Source organism: Sprattus sprattus (assembly GCF_963457725.1).
Source record: "Sprattus sprattus genome assembly, chromosome: 5".
Classification (NCBI taxonomy): Eukaryota; Metazoa; Chordata; class Actinopteri; order Clupeiformes; family Clupeidae; genus Sprattus; species Sprattus sprattus.
Window position 1 is genome coordinate 44,461,012 of NC_137924.1, and position 12,019 is coordinate 44,473,030.

Consider the following 12,019-nt stretch of genomic DNA (forward strand, 5'->3'; position numbering starts at 1 on the left):
GTTCTCAGACAAGACGGGCCACCCTAGTGAGGGTATGACTGGAGTCTGAGTCTAGCGCTAAGAGCCCAGGGGGTCTTTACTCCTTTACTAAAAGGCATGGTGTTTACACTATAAAGGGAGAAAGGTTAAGGCCATCCATGTTGGTACAATTTCAGAATAGTTCTGACATTACAACCTAAAGAAATGCAGACAGTGTAATTTGAAATCGTGTAGATTCATCTAGAGAAACATACCCAGTTAAAAGTTAAAATGGGTAGAAATCTGAATATTAAGCCTGCACATTATTGCCTCAGGTTTGCAACAATGTAGTGGCGATGTGAGGTCAGCAATAATATTTTCTTTGGCTGACCTTTTGAAACACGGTTTGCATCTCTAAATACTTTATGTACTATAGATAAGCCTGCTGTGTAATAACAAACATTTTCAAATCAATTGTCGGGAAACAAAATGCAACGTAAACGTAAAACACTATGGGGACAGTTGACTATTGACCGTGTCATGTCAAGACCTCATGGCTTTAAACAGCAGATTCCTATCAAGTCTCAAGCAAAATAATGACTGTAGCGCTCAAATACAGTGGGTGTGTTTGTTGGATTGTGAAATTTTGGAAAATGGTGGCATTACCCTTTATGATACAATGCTAGTAAAAACAAGCACCAGTAACTCAGTTTTTGCTGTTTGTACCAAGTGACCCCCCCCAACCCTTCCCACACACACACACACACACACACACACACACACACACACACACACACACACACACACACACACACATACACACTCACACACACACACACACACAAATGACTATGAAAACTGCTACGCATCCGAGATGAGGCCATATCAAATGATTTAAAAACCAAAGAAAGCTTTAAATATTAAAATAAATACAAATTGAAAAGAAAAACAATCCAAAAAGTCACAGGGATGCTAGTATTTACTTAAAACATTTACAAATAAATACTTAAGGTACTTAAGGGCTTTTTTTCCTATTGAAAGATGGCTTTCAATCCAACAGAATGAGCAAGGAGGCTATCGATAGAGATACATGTTTCGCGATCAACGGTTAAGTGTGTGTTTATGAAACCGCATGCCTGTACGTGACTGTAAGTAGGTCAGTATAATACATGGTATTATAAAGCTGAGAAGGTCATGATAGTCAGAATGTAGCCTGTCTCTTTGTGGGCAGATATAATCAAAGCATAAATAAAAATAAAATAAAATAAAAAATGGAGGCCCCAGGGTCTTTTGTGTCATGCACCACGTAGTCTAGGCTGGACTCCTCTACAGCATCCTTCCTATAAGCCAATTATAAATAAATATATACAATAAAAAGAGGAAAAGCAAAAATGAAGAGAAGGAAGGGTTTATGTGCCGGTCTTCATCTCCCATTCCTGTGAACGAGGACAGAAACATGGGTTAGAGATATACAAGATTAAAGTGTGTGTGTGTGTGTGTTTGTATGTGTGTGTGTGTGTGTGTGTGTGTGTGTGTGCGTGCGTGCGTGCGTGCGTGCGTGCGAGTGTGTGTGTGTGTGTATGTGTGTGTGTGTGTGTGTGTCAGAGCGAGAGAGAGAGAATGACTATATGTGTGTGTCTGTGTATCTACCTTGGCCTTCTTGAGCACGTGGCCGCGTACAGGTGGGGTTTTCTGCGTGGCGTGTCTGCGCAGCAGGGAGGCGCTGTTGACCGGCAGAGAGCAGGTCTCTGTGTCACTGGTGTCACAGCTGGAGATGGGGGAATTCTCTGTCGTATGCCGCATGAACACTGGGGACTACAACACACACACACACACACACACACACACACACACACACACACACACACACACACACACACACACACACACACAATATGAAACCTCACTAGATACACAGCATTATTAATAATGCATAAACCCTATGTATATGCATGTCTTTATGTGTATCTGTGCTCTAAGATGAGGTTTTTGTGTGTCTGTTGGGCGGTGAGACAGTGTGTGTAAGTTGGAGGATGAGTGTGTGTGTGTGGGGGGGGGGGGGTTGAGTGTGCGGGTGTATGGATGGATGGAGGGTGTGTGTGTGTGTGTGTGTGTGTGTGTGTGTGTGTGTGTACCTGCGGGCTGGAGGATGAGGTGCCCTTAGGCTTGATGGTGAGTCCGAGGGTCACTCCTCCGCTCAGGGCCTTCTTCAGGCTCTCCTTCACCTCCGTCAGCTCCAGCTCCAGCTCCACGCGCTCCTTCTCCTTCAGACGACACTCGTCCTCCACCTTCTTCAGACGCTCCGTCAGGCTCGCCTGAGCACGCTTGCCTGTGTGGGAGGAAAACACTCTGTGTCAGAAGTGTGTGTGTGTGTGTGTGTGTGTGTGTGTGTGTGTGTGTGTGTGTGTGTGTGTGTGTGTGCAGTTGTACTTTCATCACTCTGTATTTGATGTACTTTTTCCTCCTATTAAGTCATTAGACACTATTAGTCAATTAGTAGTTATATTATTATATTATTAAATACACAACACATTTAGACTGAAAAGAACACGCCTGTATGACATTACTCTGTTGGTAAGTTGGTAATAACCCCAAAATGGGCTGATAAGAACTGTTCCAGGGACAGCTAGTATTTAAAAACCCTTTCAGATCAGGTTGCAACAGATACATACACAGACAGGGACGGATGCACAGCTGTTCTCAGGTCAGTGGCCGCAGCCCGTGTGACTACCTGTGTTGGTCTCGATGGCTGCGCGCAGGTCCACGCGGTCCTTCTTGAGCACGGTGAGGCGGCTGCGGATCTCCTGCTTCCTCCTCATCAGGTCGTCTTCCTTGGTCTGCAGCTTCTTGGCGTCCGCCTCCACGCGGTTCTTCCCGTACTTGTACTGGTCCACGCCTGCACAGCGGAACAGGAGCGCCAGTCAGTCACGCCGCAACACACACACGTTTGAACAAGCCAAAGAGCTAAGGTTGGAGTAACTGGAAGAGAGATCCCACCCATATTCAGGAGACTACAACAGAGCACTAGGAAGAGAAACACCCACCCACACACACACACACACACACACACACACACACACACACAAAGACATTAATGTAAGCAGCATGAGGACAGGACAAGCCCATGTGTCCTGACTAGTAGACTATTTCTTAGGCACGGCTCTGCAGCATTGCTAGATTGTGCTTTGCTCTTTTGATCCCATCTGTTACACTAGCCTAATGGACTCTTGGAGAATAGTTACAAACTTATACTAATTATGGGACAGGACAGCATACCAACAGATGTTCTGTGTTTCAGGAATAGAACTAAATAAAAGGGCTATAGCTAATTTGTCATGATGGAAATCAGTGTTCGCATGATGGCTGACAATGTCTATGACAACAACGCTGGTTGACTCAGTATGCCTTTCCGTAATGGCTATTCGCAGAGCTGGGATCTGACGCCTTATTACCGCCAAGAGCACGTCCTGTACCCGGCAGAAGGCAGGTTACTGGGTTTAACTGGCCGCCATGGTCCCATCCACACATACTGTACTCTGCTGTCACTCTGCAAACTGTCATTTTCACATTCCAGCATTTTCCGCATTTCCTTTTTTTTTTTCTCCCTTTTCTGAAAGGCCTCCTTTTCCAGGAAACCAATTTGGCGGTGGGCTGGCCGGGGGTACTGGACCCAGGCCTGCCGTCTGCGTTCCTCAGTGGCAGTGGTGGCGTTGGTGGTGGAGGAGGAAGGCTAATGCGGTGTTGGGAAGCGTGATTTATTCGGGAATGATGCTGGCACGAGGGAATGTCGAGGCTGTCCAGACCTAGTCTGTGAGCATCCACAAACGTGCGTGTACTACAAGCGTGCAGTCGGGACGGAATTCCTGTGACGCCTGCATACACACGCGCAATCAAATGCAAGGCAGACTCTTCTCTTACTCTTTTTGACATACACACTCCTGACACACTATGTTTCGGTCACACTGTCTCACACACATACACATACACACACACACACACGCTCGCGCACACACACATGCAAAAACACACTCCCACACCTAAACACACACTCACACAGGCCTTCTGCCTCTCCCCTCCTCTCAATCTCACACACAGACACACATTCTGCCTCTCCTCCTCTTTGTCACACACACAGACACACACACACACACACCTTCTGCCTCTCCTCCTCTCTGTCACACACACACACACACACACACACACAAACAAACACACACAAACAAAGGTGTATTAACAGCTCTTACTGGAGTTGACCCGTTTGACTTGTGCGGTGGTTCCGTTGGTGGCGCTGCCCTTCTTGGCCTGGTTCTTATCCGCCTTCTGCTTGGAGGCCGTCCCATTGGTGACCAGGCCCTTCTTCCCCTTCAGCTGTTGGGATCAAAGAAGTCAGTCAATCACCTGAGGTCTTTCACCATCTCACATTCTACAATGCTGAAAGTGCTCTTTCATCAGGCCCCATGGAGCCTGGCCACTTCTTGCTTTTCTTCCCTGCGATCTCACCATCTCAAACTTGATCTACCGTCGGCCCCTGTTTCTGAGAACCACTGGCAAAGCACCGCCACATCGACATTAATCAAAACCGATTTTCCACTGGCAATCCATCACTGTATACCTTCATATTTTTTTCTATCCAGCACCGTGTGTGCGTGAGTGTGTGTGTGTGTGTGTGTGTGTGTGTGTGTGTGTGTGTGTGTGTGTGTGTGTGTGTGTGTGTGTGTGTGTGTGTGTGTGTGTGTGTGTGTGTACACAGCTCTCTGTAATTCAGGCCAAAGTGGACTTCGGCTTGCATTCGAGCACTTCAAACAGAGCCCGGGCGATATTAACCGTAGCCGGTTGGAGTGGAAAATTGCGAGTGGCGGTGTGCGTTATGAGAGATGACGTCTGGCTGGCTGTGCCGTCGCGGGTTTGACGGCGCTGGAGCAGTAGGCCGGCGTCGGGGGGCCAGGCTGAGGGCCTCTGCTCTCGGGCCTGCAGCCGTGGCGCTGCCTGCGGGCTAATGGAGCTCAACGAGGCCTGCAGCGTTCAGCTCCAATTACCTCCGCTGAGCGCATTAAGCCCACTGCCTACCGGCCTGGCTGCCGAGACACACGCTGTTAAAGGATTACGGCCCCTGTTTCAGTTCGAGAGCCAGTGACACACACTCTCTTCATCAAACAAACACACACACACTCATACACACACACACACACACTATGTAACACATCAAAGGTTCTCCCTACAGCCACAAACCCCTGCGCGTTAGCTTACGGCTGTTACTGTGTGTGTTCCACATCTAATATATGTGGCGCACACATGCATTCAAATTTGCCATAAAATCTTTATAGGTGCTTTACAAATATAATTGTATACATACCCATATTATGAGCCCAGTGGAGTGACACACTCACACACAGATACCAATGCATGCACGCACACACACTAGCTCTCTTTCTCACCATCCTTCTCAAACACAGTCTAGCTCTCTCTCACCCTCACTCTTTCTCTCTGACACACACACACACACACACACACACACACACACACACACACACACACACACACAGATCAAAAACAGGGGCCCTTAATAAGGGTCCTGGGTGGTCTAGCTGTAACTGGACAGACATGAGGACCTGTCCTACGTACAAGGTTTGATAAAGTGGGGCACCAACCGACAGCAAGAAGGTCAAACACGCTCTACACACAGACTTTACCACACCAGGACATAACGGCACACGGCTCCTGTTTTACGACCGTGCTAAATCATTAAAAGAACCTTGTCTGTAGTACATGCGCTGTGGCTTGCCACAACAACCTTAGCCAAACAAAAAGGGTGACTGCAGGGTACTTGAGCTAGCCTGGCTCCTTGGGTGGCCCATGAGAATAACAGTTAATAGTGTTCCAGTCATAAAATTGAAAAGCAGGAATCCAAGATATCAACTCAGACAGTTTTGCCTCAGAAGCTGGGAGAAATGCAGAGCAGAAGATACAAGAGGCTTATGGGAAATGAAGTAGAACTTTAAAGTTAGCTTTAGCATTAATAGCAATAGCGTTTACCTGTGTGCGTTCAGAAACCCACAGCAATGTCTACTTCACTGTGCGTCCAGTGACAATTATTTTTCTCCACATTTGTAGATCTACATTTTGCCAAAAGCAGCTTTTGAAAACTGAATCTTACTGGATCTATTTGAAGGGGCAAGGGTCAGTCTTAATAAATGCAGTGCTGTGGGTACCAAAGGCGATTGACACTGGTAAACGCCACTCTACACATAGAGAGGAGAGGTTAGTCACCTGAGAAGGAGAGTTAGCATTAGCAGGCGAGGAAGAAAGCGTTTTAGAGGAAACAGGGGTTTTGTAGTGCCCTGCCGAAGAAGAAGAGGGTGAGGCTGTGCGGCCCGTTTTGGGCGGGTAGCGCTTCGCCAGTTTGGGTGAGGGCATGTTTTCGTACAACTCAAGTTCGGCGTTCTCGTAGTGCACCTCCTCCTTCAGCTGGCGCCCCCCAGAGGCTGGAGTAGAATACAGGTCAGGGTTCTTCAGAGGGCCAGACAAACACAGACATGCGAAGAGAAGAGAAGAGAAGAGAAGAGAAGGGTAGAGAAGAGAAGAGAAGAGAAGAGAAGAGAAGAGAAGAGAAGAGAAGAGAAGAGAGAGAGAGAAGAGAAGAGAAGAGAAGAGAAGAGAAGAGAAGAGAAGAGAAGAGAAGAGAAGAGAAGAGTAGAGAAGAGAAGAGAAGAGAAGAGAAGAGAAGAGAAGAGTAGAGAAGAGAAGAGAAGAGAAGAGAAGAGAAGAGAAGAGAAGAGAAGAGAAGAGAAGAGTAGAGTAGAGAAGATAACCCCAACCCCCAAGTAAGACAAAGGGAGTTAGAGTAGGACAAGAGTTAATGTAACACATAAAGAACAGAAAAGCAGAGCAGTCCCTTAAGAGGATTACATGTTATTAAAAACAGTTGAATCAACACAGTGAAAGAATTATTGGAAAAGCGACAACATGCAAACAAACAGAGAGTGAAAGAGAGAAAGAGAGAGAGAGAGCGAGAGAAAGATAGAAAAAGCAACAGAGAGAGAGAGAGAGTGAGAGAGAGAGAGAAAGAGAGAGAGAAAATGAAGAGACGGAGATAGACCTCTTGATGCACACTATCCTTTAAAATACATAATCCAGCTGTTACAGACAGAAATGAACAAAGAAAGCAAAGTCCCTCGTGAGGCGCTACCTTATTCAAACAGACACATGGATTACACTTTTGTGTGTGTGCGTGTGCATGTGTTTCTGTCTGTCTGTGTGCATGTAACTGCTTGCATGTGCCTATTGTATCTGGGTATATTTGCATAGTACAGTATATGGGTGCTATGTATGGGTGTGAGAGAGTGTGAGACAGCGTGAGAGAGAGAGAGAGAGAGAGAGGGAGAGAATGTTGGACTGTACCGTTCCGTTGATACAGGGCACATCATCGTAGTGCAGAGCGACTCCGGAGGGGCAGGCGTAGCCATTCACCGGGTTGTCCAGATAGGGATTGGGCGACACGGCACGCTTACTGGTGAAACTAGGAGAGGGGCGAGAGGGTAGAGATGAGTTAAGACTGTCCAAGCCCATCACAGTATGAAAACAGCTAGCATTAGCATGATCCACTATCCAATGCCAGCAAGAGCCTGATCGCACTTAACATTGGAGGTCTGATCTACAGCGTCATTCAAATCATCGCCTTATGCTGAGAGGATTTAGAGGAAATCTGATTAAGATCCATTTCATTCTTTAAGTTGTGGAAGGATACACAACAAATATAGTATTGATCCACAAAACAATGCATACTGCATACTGCATACTATCCACAAGATAGTTAGATGTCTTGGCCTAAGCCATAAAGCCACAAGTGAAACTGATGTGCACTTTGACTTAACAGGATCTGTCAAGGTTTCCAAGGCAACAATAAAAACTAACCTAAGAAGGCCCCTGAAAGAAGAGCCAACGAAAACTGTGTTAGGTGTTTACGTCAGTTCTTGCGTGGGTTACTTTTTTCCTATTGTTTGTCGAGGCATTCATTCCCAAATCACTCAGCATTCAAGACCAGCTCGATGACTAGGGCATTAAATGCTGTGACGCAGTACTATGGCTATCACTCACAACAGCCATCAACCCCTAACCCACAGTGACCACATACTGTGGTACCAGCTACTGATCCATTACCCTCCATCAACAAGAACCATTTTCCAAAATAAGACTGGGTCGGGGAAAGTTGAGTTTAGGTTTCGTTCCTGTGTAAACGGATGGACCTACCAGAAGGACTGCTTGGCCAGCTGGATGACGTTAGCAGTGGTCTCCACGTCAATGTAGTCGTAGTGCAGGGCGGCGGGGTCTGTGGTGGAGCCCGTCTCTGCCAGCAGGACCCCTAACCAGCGGCCCATACTCTCTGACGAGGAGGCCTGGAGAGAGAGAGAGAGAGAGAGAGAGAGATGAAGAAAGAGAAGATAATTACACCAATCCTGATGGTGCGGGATCATTCATCACCCCAAGAGGAACGGTGGAGCTCAGCACAAAGCCTTCTGCAGAATGACTAACCCTCAGTTTAAACACCCCTCTTTCTCCCCATGTCTCCTCCCCCCATCTATCTCTATGAAGGAGACTCTCCCACTGCTTTCTGCCTGGCGCTGTTTCAGCATTACACCCATCTGCACCCACACCTCTAACTGAGAAGAATATATCATTCTCTCTTCTTCACTCTTTCTTCTCCCATCTTTTGAATTGTCCACTCTCCATATCCCACCATTTTCTCATTCATATTCACATCTCATCTTATCCTTCTCTCTCTCTCTCTCTCTCTCGCTCTTCCTCTCTCTGTCCTTCCCTCCTTCCCTCTCTCTCTCGTGTTCACCTCTTCTCTTTAGGGGACTCCCTGACCACATCTCAATCACTCCTCCGATTCCATCTCTCTCTCGCTCACTGGGGACTCTCATCTCCAATGTTACCATCTCTTACACTTAACACCTCCAGTCTTTCCTCTCTCTTTCACTCATCCCTCCATCCCCGCTCACCTCCAGCACGGCCACCTCCTGGCCGTTGCGTAGCAGCCGGAAGGCGAAGGGGTGTTTGGAGTCGAGGCCGGGGATGACCTCGCAGCCACGCAGAGGCAGCGCTGCGATGTGGCTCTTCAGGTCCGTGCGGTCCTTGTGCAACAGCAGCTGGTTGTCCCTCAGCTGGCACCAGCGCTCCCGCCAGCGGTTATCAGCGGTTATTGGACAGCACGTTCAGGTAGCCTGTCAATCAAGAGATGGTTGGCCAATCAGCGAGCGGTAAAGGGTTGGATTAGGGATGGACAAACTGGTAGATTGGTTAAATATGACTCAATTATGTTATGTGGCAATTTATATAGTAGAGAGCTTTCACCATCAGTGCTTAGGTGTGTAGGTGTGTGTGTGTGTGTGTGTATGGGAGAGTGTGTGTGTGTGTGTGTGTGTGTGTGCACTTGCACTTAAGCAGTGACAGTCTGGCACTTATTTCTTTCTATGTCGTTTTCTATTTCTCAAAAAAAAAAGCAGTATTTATTGTTACACCAGGTTTTATTGCTCTTAGCTTGACTGTTCTCTCCCTTGTACGTCGCTTTGGACAAAAAGCGTCTGCTAAGTGGCTAAATGTAAATGTAAATGTTAATGTGTGTGTGTCGTGTATGTGTGAGTGTGTGTGTGTGTGTGTGTGTGTGTGTGTGAATGAGTGTGTGTGTGTAGGCGGAGGAGTTACACAGTAATCTCTATTTTGACAATATTCCCATACCGCACGTTGGAACGTCTTCTTCAGCGGAGGAGTCTGTTCATCAGTAGATGGCTTCTTCTTGCCCAGGCCGATGATCTTTGTGATCTTCTTTCCAGCGACTTTACTCACAGTGCCTTTTTGCTCTGACTTAGAGTTCTTCTTCCCTTTGGCTGTGTGTGTGAGACAGAGAGACAGAGAGAGAGAGAGAGAGAGAGAGAGAGAGAGAGAGAGAGAGAGAGAGAGAGAGAGAGAGAGAGAGAGAGAGAGAGGAGAGAGAGAGAGAGAGAGAGAGAGAGAGAGAGAGAGAGAGAGAGAGAGAGAGAGAGAGAGAGAGATAGAGAGAGCAATCAGGTAACTCGCCCAGATATACCACAATTGGTAGAAAAATAACTCTCAAAATTGTTTAATTATTGCAAACTATGGGACGTAGTTATAGTCAATAGAGTACACTACTCTGCGAAACCACACGACATACTGACAGAAACACAGACATGGATTTGAACACATAATGACTATGCACATTCCAAAAACAACTCTGGTTAAATGACACAGTAAGAGAGTGTGAGGAAGAGAGAGAGAGAGATTGTTTTTTTCTGTCTGTGTGAGAGTGGAGCACGGGAAAAATATGCATTTCTTCTTGGAGCTGTTTGGATAGTGCGGTCCGTGGGCAGAAGAGTTCAGTGGTTCAGATCATCTCTGAAGAAAGAGTAAAGCGAAATGCACCGGACGAGGAGGAATAGGCAGATGAGAGAAAGAGAGAGCGACAGAGTGGGAGAAAACGTAGAGTTAGGATGAGAAAATGAATGAGGTGATCAGTCTGACAGTGCAGAAGTGGACTAGTTTCTGCTGGTGTCATGCCATTCCCAGAGAGAGCATCCCCCATAAAATTCACACACACACACACACACACACACACACACACACACACACACACACACACACACACACACACACACACACACACACACACACACACATCCTTCTCTCTGGGAGTTCAACCAAACACCAACAGACATCTGCAGAGTACAAATAAGTCTTGACTCTTGGACCAGGGCACAGGTGGGGGACAAATTGAGTTGGACTGATGGGATGATGAGACAATCAAGTTTGAGGCTTGAGACAGAGAGTATGGCTGAGAGAGAGAGAGAGAGAGAGAGGAAGAAAGAGAGGGAGAGAGAGAGAGAGAGAGAGAGCAGAGGTACGATGCTGGCTCACTACACAAGATCCGCCATGGAATTCCCCTGCATACTGCGCCATCCAACCCGATGACCAGCGGAGAAGGGAGGGGGGTATGAGAGAGAGAGAAAGAGAGAGAGAGAGAGAGAGAGAGAGAGAGAGAGAGAGAGAGAATGGGGGGGGGGGGGGGGGGGGTCTGAACCACGAGAGCAAAAATTCCCCTTCAGTGATGTCATTTTACAGCTAAAAGCTTCTGAGGAGAGAAACAGGGGGAGATAGAGAGAAAACAGACTCAAACTTACAGAGAAAAAGAGCGAGAAAGAGAGAGAGATAGATAGAAAGAAAGAAAGAGAGAAATAAACACACAAAGCCAAGTATGGTGACTTGACTACCTTGGTTAGCCCCATTTGTACACCCCTTTACACACACACACACACACACACACACACACACACACACACACACACCCACACAAATACACACACAAGCATACACGCGAGCACACACACACAAAGTGCACACACACACACACACACACAAACACACACAAGCACACACGCACAAGCACAAGCACACACGCACACACGCATATACACAGTCAAGTATTGTGACCCGACTAACTCACGGACTGGCCTAACCCATATATGTGCACCTAAGCCCCCTTTCCTTTCTCATGATGCCACACCATCATCATCGGCGCCTCGTCCTCGAAACCAGACCCACACATGTTAAAGCGCTTTCGCTCTCAGCCCATCATTAGATTTTCTCTCCTCTTTTTCACTCCCCCCTTTTTCATTAGGAGAGGGGAAAATCGTGTGATCATGCTAATTTCATTCCACAGCATCTACAGAACCTGAGATGGGTTTACTTGTGCTGGAAGGAATGTGACCCGTTTGATTATTCTGTGATCATTTAACAAAGAACCACACGAGAAAAACATGGTTCCTTTTCAGTAAGCTCACAAGAGAGAGAGAGAGAGAGAGAGAGAGAGAGAGAGAGAGAGAGAGAGAGAGAGAGAGAGAGAGTCGGGGCATGGAGAGAGAGGTTCATGGATGTGATGTGATTGATTGAGGTGGATTGAGTGAAGATATCAGGCTTATCAGGTCTATTCCAAGAGGTTGTCAATCAAGTCCAAGACTCCAATAGTCCTCTGCTCACTGATCCCAAT

The 12,019-nt window shown here is 47.0% G+C and overlaps 1 protein-coding gene across 1 annotated transcript in view; it reads right to left on the reverse strand.

Annotated features, from left to right (window-relative positions):
* Positions 1 to 1,304: 1,304 nt before the first annotated feature.
* afap1 (actin filament associated protein 1) overlaps positions 1,305 to 12,019 on the reverse strand; it is a 35,584-nt gene continuing 24,869 nt past the window's right edge. The window contains 12 exon segments of the mRNA XM_080838677.1: positions 1,305 to 1,394; positions 1,609 to 1,773; positions 2,094 to 2,287; positions 2,690 to 2,854; positions 4,203 to 4,326; positions 6,226 to 6,465; positions 7,357 to 7,474; positions 8,206 to 8,351; positions 8,961 to 9,149; positions 9,154 to 9,182; positions 9,697 to 9,726; positions 9,729 to 9,845. Of these exon segments, the coding sequence (XP_080694803.1) occupies positions 1,368 to 1,394; positions 1,609 to 1,773; positions 2,094 to 2,287; positions 2,690 to 2,854; positions 4,203 to 4,326; positions 6,226 to 6,465; positions 7,357 to 7,474; positions 8,206 to 8,351; positions 8,961 to 9,149; positions 9,154 to 9,182; positions 9,697 to 9,726; positions 9,729 to 9,845 (1,544 nt within the window). The 3' untranslated portion in view covers positions 1,305 to 1,367.